General features: G+C 36.6%; 1 protein-coding gene and 1 long non-coding RNA gene across 2 annotated transcripts; both read left to right on the top strand.

The window, feature by feature from the left end:
• The first annotated feature begins 752 nt into the window (after positions 1–752).
• On the top strand, positions 753–1,705 carry LOC123665985. The gene is made up of 2 exons (XR_006745141.1): positions 753–1,378; positions 1,457–1,705. It is a non-coding gene; the product is annotated as an uncharacterized LOC123665985 (long non-coding RNA).
• Positions 1,706–9,463: 7,758 nt separating this feature from the next.
• On the top strand, positions 9,464–10,354 carry LOC123665864 (uncharacterized protein K02A2.6-like). The gene has a single exon (XM_045600099.1). It carries the CDS (start codon positions 9,464–9,466, stop codon positions 10,352–10,354), a length of 891 nt encoding a protein of 296 aa, XP_045456055.1.
• Positions 10,355–20,961: the final 10,607 nt, after the last annotated feature.

Raw genomic sequence — 20,961 nt, 5'->3', positions numbered from 1 at the left:
TCTAGCAAGAAGGTGCCATATTCTAATATGCTACGTATTAATGCGTTATATATCAATTTTAAGTAAAAAGGATGGGCACCCCACCATACACCTGCCAGACATCTCATAATATTTAAATTTCTCTCACATCTATTTATAATAAAATTAAAGTGAGGAGTTCCTGAAAGCTTTTCATCTAAAATAATACCTAAAAATTTATGATGGTTTTTTTGCGGTATAATACTATTGTCATAAGTCACATGAAGTAATGGAGCTCTACGCATTCGATGAAAAAGAACGACGGAGCTTTTTGATGGTGATAAATCGAGACCATGATTATCTAACCACCGTTTAAGATAACACAGAGATTCCGTTAATTTCGCAGACGCATCATCAATATTATTACCTTTTATGTATAAAAGTAAGTCATCCGCATATTGCAAAACATCAACATTCTTGTCAATTGCTAAATCTAAATCATGGGTATACAAATTGAACAACAAGGGGCTTAAAACTAACCCTTGAGGTAAACCTTTGGTGAGGATTCTTAAATATTTTTGGTTATTATTGTAAAAAATAATTGATCTATCAGTAAGCATATTTAGTATAAATGAAATAATTTTGCTGGGGATTTTAAGACTGAATAATTTTTGTCTTAGTATTGATACAATGACATTATCATAGGCATTCGACAGATCTAGGAAGGCTGAAAGCACAAATTTATTTACAGAAAATGCTAATCTTATATCCGAAGTATATATACCTATATTGTCGTACGTGCTTTTATTTCGCCGAAAACCAAACTGGGACGAAGAAAGAAGAGAGTTACTTTCTACGAACCACTCAAGGCGATTTTTAACTAAATGTTCAATTATTTTTAAAAGGACTGATGAAAGAGCTATGGGGCGATATGAGGATGGGAGGAGAGGATCCTTGTTTGTTTTTAATATAGGGATAATAAGTTGACATTTCCATTCTAATGGGATATTGCCAGACTGAAAAATAGTGTTTATTATTTTTAGGTATATTGTCAAACTATTGTCATTAAGATGGGAAATAAATGAGTAATATATACCATCAGGTCCAGGGGCAGAGTCTGAGACATAAGATAATACATTTTTTAATTCCGTTTTGCTAAAGGAAGAATTTAATCCTGGAGATTCGTCATGTTCGTCTGCTATGCTATTTTTGTCTAATAGGTTAATATTTATGTTAACTGTTGGAGGAGCAAGTTTATCTAGAAAATCATTTGCTATACTGCTGGGGAGTGATACAGAATGGGTTGTATTATATGCTGACTTGAATCTTCTTATCTTTTTCCATACATCTGATGGAGGAGTATGAGGAGATAAGGAGGAGCAGAAATTTCTCCAACCATCACATTTTTTTCTTTTGAAAAGTAATCTAGTACTGTTTACAATATTTTTTAATGACAGATAGTTTTCCAAACACATATTGTTATTATATTTTTTTTCAGCCTGTTTTCTTTTTTTTATAGCTTCCGTACAATCTTTATCCCACCAAGGTGGACTAGGAATATGAGAAGGTTCATTTTTCACTGGGAAGATTTCATTAGCACTTTCAATCAAGACATCCGTGAAAACAGGAGCATCAATAAGTGCATCATTAGACAATAATTGTAGCAATTTTGTATCTACTTTATTACTAAATTGCTCCCATGTTTCTGATGTAACATTATTAAGATTATATCTAGGGAGCAGTTTTATGTTCTGTTTTCGTACATTTACATTATTAAGAGCACAAGAAGTAATTACAGGAAAATGATCACTTCCATAGGTTGAACTTAATACAGAACAAGTTAATTGTGGCACAAACTGTGGTGAACAAATAGTTAGGTCCACCACGCTTTTACCTTCAAAAGGCAGAGTCCGCCTTGTAGGCTCTCCAGAATTTATAATACACAAATTATTTACATCGAGAATATCTAAAAGCTTATTACCATAACTGTTACTAACTGAACTACCCCAGGACTGATGCTGGCAGTTAAAATCCCCTGTTATTATTAACGGCTTTGGGAGTGATGCTAAAATATTATTTATTTCGTTTAAAATATTATTAGAAATATGAGAAATATATACAGACACAAAACATATGTTATGTACACTTATAGCTAAAATAGAAAGTTCAGAACTATGTACAGGAATATTAATTAAACTAAAAGGAAGGTTTTTCTCAATGAGAAAGGCTACTCCGCCAAAACCATCTAGTCTATCTTCTCTGATGGTATTGTAATTTCGAAACCTAAGATTATTACTTGGCCTAAGCCAAGTTTCTGAAATACTAAATAAAAAAGGTTTATAATTATTTAATAAATAAATTATGTCGTTTTTTTTATTAATTACACTTCTGGCGTTCCACTGTATTATTATCTGGGAACTGTCCATTTTGAATTATATTTACGATACACTGTATTAAAGGGGCAACGATGGACGGTAAACTTTTGTTGTTTTGTAAATAACTCTGTAATAGTGAAAGCACATCTGAAATTTTGGCAAAATCATTTTTAGAGTTAATAATATCTATTGGAGTTGAATTTTTTTCAAATTCATTGAATGAAAATTCTTTTATTATATTTTTATGAGCAATTTTATCATAACCTATATTAGGCTTAATAGGATCCCGAGGTCTAGATATAAATGTTTTTTTGTATGATTTATTAGGATTTTGGCTAATATTTACTTCTTTACTAACTTCTGAATAAGATTTGTATGACGTTGGTATCTCTTTATTAGCCTCTGCATATGATACACACTTTTCAGCCATATGTACTTTAATAGATTTTTGCCTATTGAATTCAGGGCACGCTTTACTATTTGCCATATGGTTGCCAAAACATAAACAGCAAAAATAATTATCATCATTGGCATTGCATGATTCTGATGTGTGCTCCTGACCACACTTTAAACACCTAGGCTTAGACCTGCACTGCAATTTTGTATGTCCATAACGACAACATTTGTAGCATTGGATTGTGGGAAAGATGTAAAGCTCGACTGGAAGAGAATTGTAACATATAAAAATTCTTTTTGGGAGGACCCTGCCATCAAAATAAATTACTACTGATTGTGTGGGCTTCCACACAGTAGCGCCTTCAACATCAGTTTTGTAATTTAAACGTCTAACCTTTACAACTTTACCACAACCAATAGGTGTAGAAATATTTTTATAATTTCTTCTGGGGACCATTCTATTGGCACACCCCTAACGATACCGATTCTAATAACATTAAAAGATGGTATAAAAGCGTGATAACTATTTTCAAGAAGCAGGCTATTATTTAAAAAAGAATTCGCATCTTTAAAATTATTAAATGCTACAGAAATTCGGTTTCGTCCTATCTTTTTCAAGCTGCCGTTAATAATATTATATATTTTATTTTTCATAAGGAAATCACCAAATGTGATTGGGTGTAAAATCGTTCCATCGTTATCACCTTTTGTAATTTTTTGTACATGAATTAAATATGGAGATACGTCATTTTCATTATAAATATTTCTGCCTATGGGATTTTTAGAGACAGTGTTATCAGATTGGAGCTGTGATTGTGGTACCGAAACGGGGACATTTTTATTATTTTCATTTTTATTCGTCTCATCTGATTTCTCAGACTCCGAACAATGACAACCAACTTTTTGGTTTCCCGCGTTTTTTCTAACTTTTTTATTACATTGTTTGCAAATTTTATGAAGACGAGATCTCTTAAGTGGCTTTTTACTCATAGAGTGATCAGTTTCCATACTCGATTCATCGTAATCAATTGTAATAAAATTGCTAGGTTGCGGAATATATTGCGAATTAAAATCATTCCCGCCACCCGGGTCCGGAGGTTCGTTCATTCTATAAATATTTACATAGACTTACCAAAAATAGAAGAAAAACAAACTAAATACAAAACTAAAACTAAATAACTAAATATATACACTTTACACCTGATCTGAACTATATTTAAAATAATTTTAGCAGTAGCAAGAAAAAACACAACCGCGCGCGTTTAAGTTTCCCGCTCGTTCCGACAATTCAATACAGGCGTTCCCCTCTGTCAAGGTATAAGGCCAAATGGCCACATGCAAACAATAAAACTAGTTGCAGCCGCACTGATCACTAGACTAAATCTAGTTGCGCGATTGAATCAACGTCCTTCAAAAAATGCCAAATTGTTCTGTTTTTTGCTTCAAAAAAAGATCTGCCACGTCAAATTTACTAAAACATGGCGTTACCTTTCATACGTAAGTATTTTTTAATCACATTATTGCTTGTATACTACTTTTAAACCTTTTTTAAACTTAAAAATTACAAATATTATCGGTAGTGTTGACTCGATTTGTTTACCAACACAGGCCGCTCGCCCTCATACAATATGCGGATCGGTCGAGCGACTGATCGGAGTCTATTTCCGAGAAGTCACTGTCGCCGAGCGATAGTGTTGTGACCGGTTTGTTTGTAGATAGTTATCGATAAAAACGGCAAAGGCGAAAGAGGTGACAGACATTTTTGAGATTTTGATTTATTTAAAATATAATATTGCTAGCTTTTTTTAATAAACATAGTTATATAATAAAATTGCATTAAATTAAATATAATACGCGTATTACGAGTATTAATACATTTTACTAGAATTACTTAATGTGAACTTCGACCATAATGTTTTATATAAAAATTTGGCAGGTTTTCTGAAAATCCAAATTTAAGGGATACATGGAAAAAAATTGTAATAACAGATTAAACTGGACGCCCACAAAAAATAGTGTAATTTGTTCAGATCATATCAATACCACTAACTTTCAAGTGTTCGCGAACAATAGAAGGATTAGTCGAGGGCACCAAACCAACACTAACGCCACACTGTTTTTGTCCCGTAAGTTTTTTTTTGTCTCATGTACAAGGTAATCAAGATATGGTTCACCTTAGTCATAGTAGTGAAACGAAACTTAGATTTGTCAACTTTGAAAATTAACAATTATAAATCCATCCTTTCAGAGTCATCAATAAATCATTCAATCTAGCAGATGACAGGCTATCATCTTATGATGCCATTAGTGCTACGCTCCCTATTCCTGATTCGTTGACATCACAGTGTACATCATCAACTCCTCAAAATGTGGGTTAATTTTAAATCGTTTATTGTAGACTGGCATTGTTTGGCACAACAACGTTGCACCAAACGTATTGTGACATAATTATAATAGTTAGACATATGCTGTCGCGACACTTTTTAACCGACTTCCAAAAAGGGAGGAGGGTCTCAATTCGAGTATATTTTTTTATGTATGTTACTTCAGAACTTTTGACTGGGTGGACCAATTTTGATGATTTTTAATTTAATAGAAAGCTGATGTTTATCATGTGGTTGCGCTTAAATTCCATCGAGATCTGATAACAACTTTTTGAGTAACCTTTGATAACGCGTATATATTACATATATTGTATTACTTGTCGATGTAATTGAAGTCAGTTTTTTTTTTCGTTTGCGAGCAAATACAATTATTGTAGATAATGATGTGTTCTACAAAGTCTTACTACATTATATATTTCTATTATCATTAGTTTTTGCAGCGCACGCAATGTAAGGAATTTTTTAGGATATTTTTTTATCCCTTGGGTTACATTATTGGAGTTTTAGTAAAGATCCCTAATATTTTTAAAAATATAGTATAACCTATGTCGCTCAAGGATAGTGTAGCTTCTCAACGATGAAATAATTTTTTGAATCGGTCCAATAGTTTCGGAGCCTATTGAATGCTAACAAACAAACAATCAAATCTTTACTCTTTATAATCGTTTATTTTACATGAAGATGTTTGATTTGTAGTATGTAATAAATTAAGTCTATTTTTATAATAATATCTTACCTTTGTATCACTTTAAAAACATTATTTCCTTAACCGAGTAGTTGAATTTATCGATAATGCATATCGACAGTTGTTACAACCACGGCTGTTAGCAACTTTTCAGTGTAGTTGCGGTGTGTCATTATACTGTAATGACACAGAATGTATCTATGTGTGTGTGAAAAATGTAAGTGTGATTTTAATTTAGTATGTGTGAGTTTCGTAGTGACAGACGATTATTTTTGTGTGGGAATTGGATAAAGTATACATGTGTGTAATTTCCCCCCGCAAAAAATGACAGAAAGTTTTGTATCGGTAACAAACGCAATGGCCACTCCCCTCCGTGTTGCTCTATGGTGTTAAAGAATAAAAAATAAAAAAAAATAAAAATGTAATTTTGTGTAAAAGAAACATAAATTGATACATTTATGTAAAATTTGTGTATTATGTGTTACATAAATTTTATTTAAATAACCAGACTTTAGAAAAACAATATAAATACCAAGTTTATATGGTGTTCGACTCTAAACTGCGTTCCTTCAAATAGGGTCTCTAGAAGTGTCATAGATCAATTTCCGCGTTAAAAAATTTTAGTCCATTTGTAGGGTTCCGTGCCCAAAGGGTAAAAACGGGATCCCTATTACTAAGACTTTTCTGTCTGTCCGTCTGTCCTTCCCTCCGCCTGTTACCAGCTGTATCTCAAGAACCACACTACCTAGATAGTAGTAATTTTCACAAATTATGTATTTCTGTTGCCGCTATAATAACAAATACTAAAAACAAAATAAAATTAAAAATTAAGGGGGTCTTCCATACAACTTCCGCGATTTTTTGCTTATTTTTGCTCGATATCAATAAATGGTAACAGTTTGGCACTTGAAATGTTCACAAAATACTTAATTGTATATTTACTTTAATAATAAATAATAAAATCATATTAAAAAAAATTGGAAGGGTGGGGTGAGTTGGCTCTCATACAACAAAAGTGATTTTTTGCCGCTCTTTGCCCGATATTAAAACCAGCACTAAGTAAACCCTTGAAATATTCACTAAATATTTAGTTTTATTTAACAATTAAATATTTTACAGAACATTTATTCATATTTATTTTAGTCCATGGTATGTATGGTCGCTCTTGGTCAATTGTTTAAATAGAAGAGCTAATTAGACTCGTCGCGCATGATACCTTTCGTGAGCGCGTAAGCACGACTATAATTTACAATGAAAAAACGAGTGTGCTTTAAACCACACGACTGAAGTGTAACTTCTATACAATAGACCTCTACTGTGTCTTAGATATACGAAACGTAACTGTCTATAAGAGAAAGAGAGAAAAAATGTGTGCTCGCATCTCTCTTGCCCCGTTCGCCTCACCAGGTCACACGTTTCGTAGCGCTCTCGTCACGCATAGCCAGTTACGTTTCGTCTATCTAAGACACAGTGCAGGTCTATTGCTAAAGAAGTTTTACGTCAGTCGTGGTGGTGGTGTTGGTGGTCTAAAGTACACTCGTTTTTTTATGATTTTGTACAATATAGGTATAAAAGTATTTATCGAGAATACCAAGACTGAGAAATCTGTCCAGCGATAAATAAAATTAGCTTTTATTTAAATGCGCTAAACATAATAAAATATACATAATTTATAAGATATGAAAGCTTTGTGTCTAGCAGTGTGTGTGTGTGTGTGTGTGTGTGTGTGTGTTGTGTGTTGGTGTGTGTATCGTGTGTAGCAGTGCCTCGGAGAGCACGCTAATCTGTCGGTCACGGTTGTTATCATATACACTTGATGGCGATCGTAACTTATGAGTACGGAATATATGTGTGTGCTATGATGTGTGCTATTTAGATGTGACACGAGAGTTACTTATAAGTTAGAGCACCTACAAAATCTAGAAATACGTTTTATCTTTGGTTTACGTAAATATGATCGAATCTCTCAATTTCGTACTCAACTTAAGTGGCTCCCAATTTGGTTTAGCCGTGACATGCAGATACATTCTTTACTTTATAATATACTCCATGATTCAAATTCACCTTCTTACCTTAGATCCCGCTTCTACTTACTTCCACCCTCATCACGCTCTAGGCGACCTTGCATTACAACGATATTGCAGGGCCCTAGGCATAACACCAATTTTCCATTTAATTATTTTACTGTACGTGCTACTACTCTTTGGAACGAACTCCCTAAAACGATCCAACAAAGCACTTTAATAAACGCTTTTAAGAAAATCTTGAGAATTCACCTACTCTCTAAAGTCAGCCATAATAAAGTTATGTATGTATATATATATAGATGTTTGTATCTCACTATCATGAACTCACTATAGACGGCGCCACGGTTCGCTTAAACCGAATATAAAATCATTATATCAAAAATTTCGATCTAGCGGGTACATCGTTCCATAGCTTAATTGTCTAGAGCGCCGACACGGTCAGTCGGAGACGCGGGTTCGAATCCCGCTGGAGCGGTCAATTTTTGATATGATATTCAAAAATGTTTAGAATTCCTAATGTTTGTATTTATGCAGTACTAGCGACCCGCTCTGGTTTCGCACGGGTATAAAATATAATTATAGCCTATGTCATTCACTAAAAAAATGATTAAAATCGATCCAGTAGTTTTGATTTATTCATTACTGCCCGTGGCCCGTACGCGTTAACTTTAGAGTAAAAGCCGGTTGGAACCGCCGCAAATGCTACGACCGCAATTTTTAAATCTCTAATATCTTTGAAAATATTCATTTAAATCATATGCTGTAAAGGGCCATAGATCTATATTAAATCAACAATGTATTTAAGGTATTTAATTAGATAAGGATGAATGCTGTATTAGTTAAAATCGCTTTGAAAATTAGCCATTATTTATAGTAAAAAGTAAATGACAAAAAAAAATGTTATTGTGGGATATCCATAAGAGATAGACATATACCATAGCAGAGTTTCTGTAGACCTTTTCAATGTGTACAATAGTTAGTACATTATTTTGATAAATCTCGTAGGGTTCAGGCTGCGTTTGCAATGTAAGCGAAAAAAATGTAATTATTTACGACATTACATTAGAAACCTCAAAAATAACAGTATTTCTCCACTATTTAATGGAAGTTATTATACATATAAACCTTTCTCTTCAGTCACTCTATCTATTAAAAAAAATCGCATCTAAACCCGTTGCGTAGTTTTAAATATTTAAGCATACATAGGGACAGAGAAAGCGACTTTGTTTTATACTATGTAGTTTTTATGTATGTATTTCGAATAAGGGACGTCTTGAAAAAAGGCCAGGTCAAGAGTACCCTAAACCGAAGAGCATGTATGAAGGGAATAATGAAAGTGGACGGAGCGAAAGAAGTATGTAAGGATCGTAGCAAGTGGAAAGAAGTGATCTTTGCCTACCTATGCTATACCGGTAGAGATCTCTTTGTTCGCCCATTCATGTTTGAGAGATGTTCGCCCTTGCCATCTGCCATTGTACTAATATTTTTGTATGTGTCCTTAAGTGCAATAAAGAATATATTATACCCACCAAACCGCGGTGGAGAAGCGTGGTGTATTAAACTCTGACCTTTCTACATTTAGAAAGAAAGAGGCCTATGCCCAGCAGTGGGATGTTTAAGACTGAATTAACTTGTGGGATGACCCACCATTATAATTATTATATATTTTTTCACCTAGACTTAATTGGTCCCTTGCCGATTTCTGGTGGAAACCGCTACTGTTTAACAGTCATAGACCGGTACACCAGATGGCCAGAGGTTATACCACTTCCCGATATAACAGCTGAAACTGTGACTAAAGCGTTCCTGGCTGGATGGATCTCTCGCTACGGCTGTCCTAGAAAGGTTATAACGGACCAAGGGAGGCAGTTTGAATCTCGATTGTTCCAGAATTTAGCAAAGTTGTGCGGGGTGAAGTTAGCAAGAACGACTGCGTACCATCCCAAGGCTAACGGAATGATCGAAAGATTTCATCGTACTCTCAAGACTGCATTAATGACGCATGGTGGCAAGGACTGGACTGAATCTCTTCCAGTGGTTCTCCTTGGTTTGAGAGCGGCGTGGAAGGAAGATTTGCAGTTTTCGTCCGCAGAGTTGGTATTTGGAGAACAGCTCCGTATCCCTGGCGAGTTCATGACTTCTAGTCCGAATAAGGTTGAGTATCCAGACTTTATTAGAGCTCTTCGTCACAAAATGTCTGAGTTGCGACCCTCACCATCTTCTAATCATGCACAGCCTAGAGTGTTTATACATAGAGATTTATCTGACGCAACCCACGTATTTTTACGACAGGACTTGCTGAGAGGATCTTTAGAACCACCATATGCAGGTCCTTACAAAATAATTTCAAAAACAAACAAGACAATGGATTTATCAATCGGGAATAAAATAGTCAAAGTCAGCTTAGACAGAGTAAAGCCTGCATATATACTAAACGAGGAACAAGGAGACGACAAAAAGAACCTAAGCACACGAAAAACTACCAGATCAGGTCGTACGGTTCGATTCCCGGACCGTTACGTTCCGTAACCCCCGTATTCGTGGGGGGGTCATGTGGGATGACCCACCATTATAATTATTATATATTTTTTCTCCATAGCTTAATACTAAATATAGCTTCGAACGCGCGGACACTCGGCGCGGCGTACGGCCCCGCCGCCTCGGAGACCGGCTCCCGCCTCTGCACCTGCGCCCGCGCATCCCCCGTGCTCGCCCTGCAGCCGGCGGAGCCCAGTGATCGGCCGTCGACGCGTCAGTCCGCTCCAAACCGCTATACGCTTACCCACGCTTCTCGTCCCGATAATTTTTTGCTTTGTATGTAATAACGCGATCTTGCTGTTATTTTATAAATTTAATATTGTTGCTTCGAAATACACGTCTTCGAAATTTTTGGTGTGTTTATTTTTATACAACGCGAGCAGGCATACCAAAAACTGTATAACAATGGGCAGACATTATTACGTATTTCTTCCAAACAAACCAAACGCAAAAAGGATAAGGTAGGTGGTGAAGTTATATAATAAACTATATAAAAATGTTTTCATTCGAATATTTATTGAAAATAGATATTAGTAATAACACAATTAATAATTCATTTGTTTCATTGGTGCATTTACTAAAAACATTATTTATTTTTTATTTATTATAAATATACATATTTACAATTCTCAACTTAAGAACTAAATATTTACAGATACTTGTGGTAAAAATCATGTCCGCGTGGAAGGTTGCCAAGAAAGCTGCCAGCAAAGCAGATATTAATAATTGCAATTCAATGAAGATAATCCCTTTGAACTGCAATAACGAATCTCTGTCTATTTTCTGTATTAAAATTCCTCCCTTGTCACCAGTGGAGTCAATAAGATGACTTAAATCTATAAAAAATCGTTTTAAAATGAACGCTATCATAAAAATTTATTACAACATATAAATTTAGATAAAGTATAATTTTATATTACCATAATATTATAAAATTACTGTTTACCATACTTCTTTTTGACGCCGCGTTGGCGCAACGGTCACAGCTATGGATTGTGCCTGTTGCGCTGGCGGTTGCGGGTTCGATCTCCGCACATGACAAACATTTGTATTGGTCATACAGGTGTTTGCCGTGTTCTGGATGTTTGTGCAGTCCTTGTCGGTCTCCCCATCGTGCCTCGGAGAGCACGTTAAGCTGTCGGTCCCGGTTGTTATCATCTACGCCTGATAGCGATATTTACTCATAGTAGGGAATATATACGCAAACCCGTATTGGAGCAGCGTGGTCGATTAAGCTCTGATCCTTCCCCAACATGGGGAGAGAGGCCTATGCCCAGTAGTGGGATATTACAGGCTGAAACGATACTTCTTTTTATAAGTAATATATAAGATAATATTTATTTATATACACCATAAATTATTTTATTTATTTATTTTGTTACACAGAAAGCCAACACAAGGTTTCTTTCAAAGACAGGATTAGAAATGCGACTATCCGCGAGAGAACGAAAGTAACCGATATAGCCCACAGAATTAGCAAGTTAAAGTGGCAGTGGGCTGTCATCTGTGTCCGCAGGACCAGTGGTCGTTGGAGCAGACGGGTCCTGGAGTGGAGACCGCGTCTTGGCAAACGCAGTGTTGGACGTCCTCCGGCCCGTTGGACCGACGATCTATGCAAGATTGCCGGTGTGGACTGGATGAGGATTGCGTAAAACCGGGATGTCTGGCGCGAACTTAGGAAGGCTTATGTCCAGCAGTGGACTGCAATAACCTGAACTGACAGGCTGACTGACTGACGACACATTGGCGGTTTGTGGCTGTTGCGCTGATGGTTACGGGTTTGAACCCGCATTCGGTAAAAGTTTGTATTGGCCATACAGATGTTTGCCGTGGTCCGGGCGTTTGTGCTTGTGTGTTGTGTGTGTTTCCGGACCCCCGACACAGAAGACAACCCTACTGGGGGCCGTTGAGTGTGAAGCTTTTATTTATTTATCCAACTGCTCCATTGAGAAGTCAGAAATTCAAAGGATTTGTAAATAAGTCTAAATAGCAATTAAGTCAAAATTAATTCAGTCAATCTTAATTACATTTACATTACATTACATTGGGGGGTGAAGTTGGTATTAGGTACGGGTGGGGGCGCTAAGAACCGAGCTTAGTGTCTTCTATAAAAAGCCCGTCTTCTGACTGCAGTGCTCTGATGGTGGAGCATAAGTATGCAGGTACCAACCAGTCCGATCTGTCCACGTCCACGTCGTACCCCCTGGGACCTTCTGCGCCCGTACTCTAAGTACGATCACCATCCCTTTCTCAGAGCGCAGATGCTAAGGACAAAGGGCGAAGGCGAGCAACCGGCGCCTTAAAACTGGTTTCAACTCGGAAGGGACGATACCTGAAAATAAACGGAGCTAGGTCTTGAGCTCAAAAGTGGCAGCCCCACTAAAGGCCTAGGACGCAGGGGGTTAATCACCCACTCGTCTGAACACAAACGATTGTGAAGGGAAAAGCAAAACTTACGGACCGGATTTTAAACCAACGACCTGGCTACTCAATAATGGCTAACGAATTTACCTTATGTACATGGAACTTAAGAACACTGTACAGACCAGCGGGCCTTCAACTTTTATGTCAACAACTTGCAAATCACAGGGCTGATATAACAGCGGTTCAGGAACTTAGATGGTTGGGACATGGCATTGTTAATAAATCAGATTTCGCCGTATATTATAGTTGTAATGAAAAACACCATACCTTTGGAACGGGTTTCGTCGTGAGCAAACGCCTAAAACATCTTGTAATTGATTTCCAACCAATTAATGAACGTATGTGTAAAATCAGACTTAAAGGTAAATTTCAAAATTACACAATCATTAATGTGCACGCTCCGACGGAAGATACTGACCTAGAAGAGAAGGAAAGATGGTATTCTGGTGTGGAGGGCGTGTATTCTAAATCTCCCAAAGGTGACATCAAGATTATAATTGGAGATATGAATGCAAAGGTAGGAAGAGAAAGTATGTATCGAGCAACGATAGGCTCCCACAGCCTACATGAAACATCTAACGACAATGGCATACGTCTCATTGATTTGGCAACTTCCCTAGGAATGGTCGTCGGCAGCACACGCTTTCCACACAAGAATATCCATAAGATAACGTGGGTCTCCGCGGATAACGTCACCCGAAACCAAATAGACCATATTTTGATAGACGGGAGACACTGCTCTAATCTTTTAGATGTCAGAAGCCATAGAGGAGCAAACATCGACTCCGATCACCATCTTGTTGTATGCAAAATAAGAGCACGAATATCACGCTACAAGTACACCAAAACTGTAAGAACGAAAAAGATTGACACAACAAGGCTAAAGAGCGAGCAGGATGTCAGACACAAATATATGGACACAGTTAACAGGGAACTTATGAAAGTGGGTGAAAGAAATAGCAACAGCATTGGCGATCCTGATAGCACCTGGCGGAAACTTAAGGAGGTTTTATATAAGGCCGCTGGTGAGATTCTGGGATTTGAGGAAAAACTGAAGCGTAACGAGTGGTTTGATAATGAATGTCAGAAGGTCACTAATGAGAAAAATGATGCGTACAGATTAATGCAACAGAAGTACACTCGCAGGCGTAGAGAAGATTATAAGGAGCTAAGAAGAAGAGAAAAACACCTACATAAGAAAAAGAAAAGATCGTACGAAGAACAAAAACTGCGGGAGATTGCATCTAGTTACACGCAAAAAGAAACTAGAAACTTCTACAACCAAGTGAATAGGGGACGGAAAGAATTCAAACCCAGAACCACAGCGTGTAGAAGTAAGACTGGACAGCTACTTAATGATAAAGATGAGATCGTTCAAAGATGGGCTGAATACTTTCGTGAACTCCTTAACAGCTCAGTGCAGACTCGTCCACTTTCTGTACCAGTACCTGAGGCTCTACTAAACGATCAACAGACAGATGAATCTTTGTACCCCACCATAGAAGATACTATACGAGCCATTCAATTCAGTAAAAATAACAAATCTCCGGGAATAGACGATATCCAAGGCGAGCTTATAAAGTATGCCGGAACTGGTTTCGAGAAGGAGTTTCACCACCTGGTTCTCCAGATTTGGAATGATGAAAAAATGCCTGATGATTGGAATACATCTGTTATCTGTCCCCTACATAAGAAAGGCGACATATTGGAGTGCAATAATTACCGAGGCATATCTCTCTTGAACACCGGTTATAAAGTTTTTGCCAATATGCTTTTCAATAAACTAAAGCCATATGTAGAATCCAGCTTGGGGGAGTATCAGTGTGGGTTCCGTCCAAACAGGTCCACAATAGACCAAATCTTCTCGCTTAGGCAGATCCTTGAGAAAACGTTTGAATACAACTTCAACACTCACCACCTTTTCGTAGACTTTAAGGCTGCCTATGACAATGTGCACAGAAGTTTCCTGTACCAGGCTATGATGGAGATCGGCATCCCAACAAAGCTCGTGCGCCTGACGGAGATGACTCTTAGAAACTCTCAGAGCGTTGTCAGAGTTCAAACAAGTGTATCAGAACCGTTCAGAACCAATGACGGCTTAAGACAAGGGGATGTGCTCTCGTGCCTACTGTTCAACATCGCTCTCGACAAGTGTATTCGCGACTCAAAGATCGAGACCAAAGGCACTATCTACCACAAATCCGTTCAAATTCTAGGGTATGCGGATGACCTCGATGTGATAGGAAGATCTCTACCTGCAATGGAGAGTGCATACCTTGCTCTTGAAAAATCAGCTGTGGAGGCCGGTCTTCAAATTAACATGGCTAAGACTAAGTACCTGAAAGCGTCAAAAGACCAGCAAACCCTACTACAGGGAGTTAATATTGGCAATAACACCTTCGCTAGCGTCAATCATTTCGTATACCTGGGATCCTTGGTAACCGATAACAACGATGTGTCTTCAGAAATAAGTAGAAGAATAATGGCGGCTAACAAGTGCTACTTCGGACTACTAAGATACTTACGTTCGAAACTCCTTTCAAGAAGCATAAAACTTCTCTTGTACAAAACCTTACTAAGGCCCATACTCACCTACGGTTCCGAATGTTGGGTGCTGAGCAAAAAAGACGAAAATTCCTTGTTGGTATTTGAGCGGAAAATACTAAGACGCATTTTCGGAGCTGTGATGGAAAATGAGAGATGGCGAACGCGTTATAACCACGAGCTCTACCAAATGTACGATGAGCCAAATATAATTAAGACCATAAAGATTGGGCGCCTGCGTTGGGCAGGGCACGTATTGCGAATGGACGAGGCCAGAGTACCCAAGCGCCTTTTAGAAGGCCGACCGGAGGGCCGCAGAAGTCGAGGAAGGCCCAAGCTCAGATGGTTGGACGGCGTCGAACAGGACATCAAGACCTTGGGAATAACAAGTTGGAGAAGGAAAGCCTCTAACAGATCGGACTGGAGAGCTTTGCTGGACCAGGCTAAGGCCCACCCGCGGCTGTAATGCCTCAGATGATGATGATGATGAATCTTAATTACACACCTTTACTGAAGCAGCAAACGTCGAAGGTTACCTCTGGGTAACAGTTAACAGACAAGTGACAAGTCAAGAGTTTTATAACTAAGATATTCAACAGTTCTAAAGAGGGTAGACCTACTTTGCAGATTTGCAGAAATTGGCAACTGTGCAACAAAGAAAAAAAAGTCCCCACACAATAAACCAAACCTATGACCGACTCAATATCATCTTGAGTTCTTACCGTGACGCTGTGAGGGTAGGTAAATAATAAATGTAAGGGAGGGGAGTTAATGCACAACAAATGATCAGATCGTTACATACTAATGAATATTTTTTGTCGAAACCACAGATAAATAGATAATGAATTAAAATGTTCGTGAGTCGATTGAGAAATATTTTGAGAAATACTTTCACAACACCTTTGGGTACACAACAGAGAAAGAAATTTGGTTATGTCTAATTTACAGTTTTTTTGTTTTGATTTCTTAACAAAACACTTCCCCCGCTACCCGCGGTAATCTTAAGACCCTCACATTATGCTGTTGCAAATATTCGTGTATTATTCAGGATACTTTTTTTTTAATATTCTTACAACACCTTTAGGCATACAACAGAAATAGAAATTTGCCTGAGTCCAATTTGATATATATATTTTTTTTATTTCTCAACAAATTGGAAGTTACCAGACACTTATTTAGACAACCTTGTCAGTCGGTAGATATTCAACGGTTTTGAAAAATTATAAAATACCCAATGAGGCAATATTTTATTTTTCAACCAGCGCTTACCAAACGTATAGCAACACGCATGCTGCTCTAAAATGTATGTTACAAATCAATACTAAGAGTATTACTAGATATCAGATATCCGCCGAGCCTTACTTCAAGACTTAAAATGAGTCACCAATGCGATATATCGCTGTTTTAACTATTGTTCAACAGAGAAATACAAATGCTTGTAAAAATAGCAATGCGTAAAGTGAATTTCACAGCACAGTAACATTGACAACTTTCATTAAATGCCAATTGAGAGAAACGAACGTGTATATCATTGAAATAGCTTAACATGCAATTTGAAACTGTTCGCCAATCATGGCTCGTAGTAGCATTCACGTTGGATTTGTCACGAATACATCCATTAAGAAGTCAGGAATTCAACGGTTTTGTTGTGAATAAGTCCCACATATAGAATAAAATCTCTTTTCAATATATATATGTAGCTCCTAATCCCACAACCTTGCACATACAATTCTGGACATGGACAAAATCACCGCGACAAGGAATGTTTAATATTAGAGCACACAACACACAGAAGTGATGTGATATTACATTCGAATACGAATCGTTTTAAGTGACAATTGTGTGTGACATTGAAACTGAGAGATCTTTCACTACCACAACACCGAGTCTGCAGGAGACGAAACTGTTTTATAAATTGATAATGTTGTGCGAGAAGATCACATCATTTTCAGACGATTGGTAACGAGTTTTGGAAGATACCCAGGTAGTTGTTTAGTCTACAACTAGAAATAGATAAATAGAATACATTTTATTGCACACCACTCAGAAAAAATTTACATAAAATGTTATTTACACATGGAAATAGTAATGTATAAAGGCGGTCTTATCGCTTAGTAGCGATCTCTACCAGACAACCTTTAGAAATAGGAAAATGTGCATTGAAAAGGTAGGCGCAGCAGCGCAATTATCTGTATAATTTGTTTATAAAACATTACATATGTAAACGTGATGAATATTTTATTTTAATGAATATCAGATGTTCAACGATTGTGTAGTAGTGTGTCTTAAATAACTCTCAAGTGACTTCCTTTGGAGAAAAACTAGGACCTTGAGGAAAATTACTAATCTGAAGAGTGCTAAGTACTACCATCCAATATATGCTTGATGTAATGTCAAGAAGTTGATCGAATCATAGCTTTTATATTTAAGGGGTCTGGCCACCCTGGCGAACCGAGAAATGCACTTTTTTATTTTTTAATTAATAAATCTGAAACTATCGGTCGGAATATTTTTATTATTTAGGTCATTATCACAAAGAGTTTCAAGAGTAACATAATAAATTTTTTTTGGAAAATATTTAAAAATGACGTCGTGACGCTAGTTGCCGCGGGGGTCCTCCACACGATACGCGCGGTCCTTGTCCCACCTGGAACTCGGTTATGGTACATCTGAAAAACAACAAAAAAATTCAGGTTCTTACAATGTAGTGTGACTACAATGTAGCGTAGCCGTTTTGTTTTTCGAACGTCAGAAAAATTATGGGAGTGGCAAATATAAAAATTATCATTTTTTACCGAATGCTGAAATCTTGAAACTCTTTGTGATAATGACCTAAATAATAAAAATATTCCGACCGATAGTTTCAGATTTATTAATTAAAAAATAAAAAAGTGCATTTCTCGGTTCGCCAGGGTGGCCAGACCCCTTAAGGAAAGTACTTGAAACGATGAAATAGTTGTTCGTTCAAAAAAGTGAAAAATTATTTCAGACCATCAGGTCTTTAGATATTAGTGAATCGAAAGATTCATTTCTTTTCGGCTACACATCCGTCCACCTTGACCAGTAGTAGCTTTTACATTTGATTCAAAACAAGTATTTCGTACTCATATTCAGCATGTATTATATTCACATGTCAAAGAGATCAGATATTCAACAGTAGATAATGATAAGAAGGGCTTTTATTTTTAAAGAAATACTTTAAAATCGCAAATATAATTATTTTTCTTTGAAAACATTATTCATAAATGCACCAAAATATAAATGACGATTTAAGCGTCTTCAAATTTAAGTGAATTGAAAATCACAATGCCGATGAGCCAGAAACTTTGTTAGTCCTGGCTAGTCGTAGTTTCAAAACTGGCAATGATGAGTTAATAGATTCCTCAGTTTTAAGAGGAATAATTTGTTTTGTATAACACGTTTTTATTTATTTATAACACAACACCCACGAGCTCGGGTCTGCAACTGTTACACGACGAAGTGATTATGAAGGAAACACACTACCACTAAAATACAATACAAATTCACAGTTTTGTTAATAAGTCGAAACAGCCAAACAAGAATTTGTTCAGCGATTCAGTCAGAGTTGTTATTAACAGCACAATTTTACCGAACTTTACCGAAGCAATGACTATTGAAAGCTACCCAGACGTTTGTCAAGTCGATAGTTTTATAAGTAAGATATTCAACAGTTTTAAAGATGGTAGATTACTTTGCAAAGATTTGCAATCATGCACATATTAACCAAGAAAAGTGTAAAAATTGAGAAAAACGACCTCACTAAGGCCAGACACCGATTTTTCACAATCCTAATCCTACCTATACTCGGTTGGCATTCTCGGTCCAGCGGGCCGTAGGACGTTCCCCACTGTATTTGCCAACACGTGGTCTCCACTCCAAGACACGTCTGCTCCTTCGGTTATTTGTCCTGTGACACAACCGAAAGTGTCAGAAAATAGCTCCTTTTTCTTCTATGGGGTTAATGGCTTTCAATAGAGCCAAATGAGCACAGATGATTTCGCTAATAGCTCTTAGAATCAAAAAATAACACTTGCTCGGAATTAAGGATCAAACATAGAATGCCACAAAACTTTAATGAGAAGCAGTTCCTCATACCACAGGACGACGAGAAAGACCAAATTAATATCCCAGCACTACCGCTTAACATAAAACATATTCATAAATAAACTTTTGACAAGAAGATAATTATGAAATGTTATTTTTAAAATACGCACAGAAACCAAGCCTGGTCAAATTACAAGTTAGTAACAGTGCAAACAGTGAAACATTAAATGGTATTGTGATTCAATGGGGACAGACCAGCGTTTTTGGCTCCATTTCAAGTGGTCATGATTATATTGATATTATTATAAACTATCTGTGAATAAGCACTTTTAATTTTACAGGACTTACTTATTTATTATTTAGTATAGCAACGATTTTTAAAATGTTACTTACATCTACTACATAAAACTTAAGTTATTTGCGCTGATTGCACAATCAATAACAGGAACATACACCACATGCTTTTTACATTGTGTATACTTAACAAAAAAATTCTTATAAATTAAATTTGGAACTAATTACTGAACCTTATAACATAATAATAATTGCGTTTGCTCGCAAACGAAAAAAAAAACCGACTTCAATTACATCGATGAGTAATACAACCACCGAGTGACCACATCCGCTTTCAATAAAATCAAAAATTATTAAAATCGGTACAGCCAGTAAAAAGTTATTGGATTTTCGAGAGTTTCTCTCGATTTCTCTGGGATCCCATCATCAGGTCCTGGTTTCCTTATCATGGTACCAAACTAGGGATATCTCCTTTTCAACAAAAAAAGAAATATCAAAATCGGTACATCCAGTAGAAAGTTATGCGGTATAATACAACGTAGGTCGACGAAAAAAGTATCAAGTAAAAACGCATTATTAGATATAACTCAAAAATTAATTGTTAGATCTCAAATAAATTTAAATGGGACCAATTGACACACACCGCCTTTCGATCAAAAATTTTTTGTCGAAATCGGTCCACCCAGTAAAAAGTTCTGATGTAACATATATAAAAAAATACAGTCGAATTGAGAACCTCGTCCTTTTTCGGAAGTCGGTTAAAAAATATATTAATTCAGCTTATTGTAGTCTTAAATCTAGACTTACCGCGTGTATCTAGTTGAATTTCTCGAAATTTTAGTGAGGCTGATGTTAGGGTCGAGTGACCCATCCGTGAACACGTTAGTAAGTCCCATAAAAATAAACGTACACACAGTCGACCTTTCCAGTTAAAAACTTTATATCTATAAATAATGAGTTTATACGAGTGTAATAAAAATTTACCTATTACGTCCAAAAATCAAGCACGACTTAATTAAAACGCTAGTTAGACCGAGAGCCATTTGATTATCTAGCCATTTTGGTTGACTCAATACGTTTTTAGTATGCCGAAATACAAAACTTTATAATCCTTAAAATGACATACACATAGAGATAAACATTTCAACGAGTCTCGAACAGAGGAATAGAACTCAAAATACTGAAGCAGGTTAAAAACAAACTAAACTATCTACTATAATATCACATTTGCTTGGATTGCTTGATACTTGATAAACCTTGAATTTTGGTAC

Source organism: Melitaea cinxia, chromosome 25, assembly GCF_905220565.1.
Source record: "Melitaea cinxia chromosome 25, ilMelCinx1.1, whole genome shotgun sequence".
NCBI lineage: Eukaryota > Metazoa > Arthropoda > Insecta > Lepidoptera > Nymphalidae > Melitaea > Melitaea cinxia.
This window is presented reverse-complemented; position numbering and strand designations above follow the sequence as displayed.

What these genes read in the sequence shown, in the direction of transcription:
- LOC123665864 (XM_045600099.1), top strand. Translation starts at nt 9,464, where the DNA reads ATGACCCACCATTATAATTATTATATATTTTTTCACCTAGACTTAATT.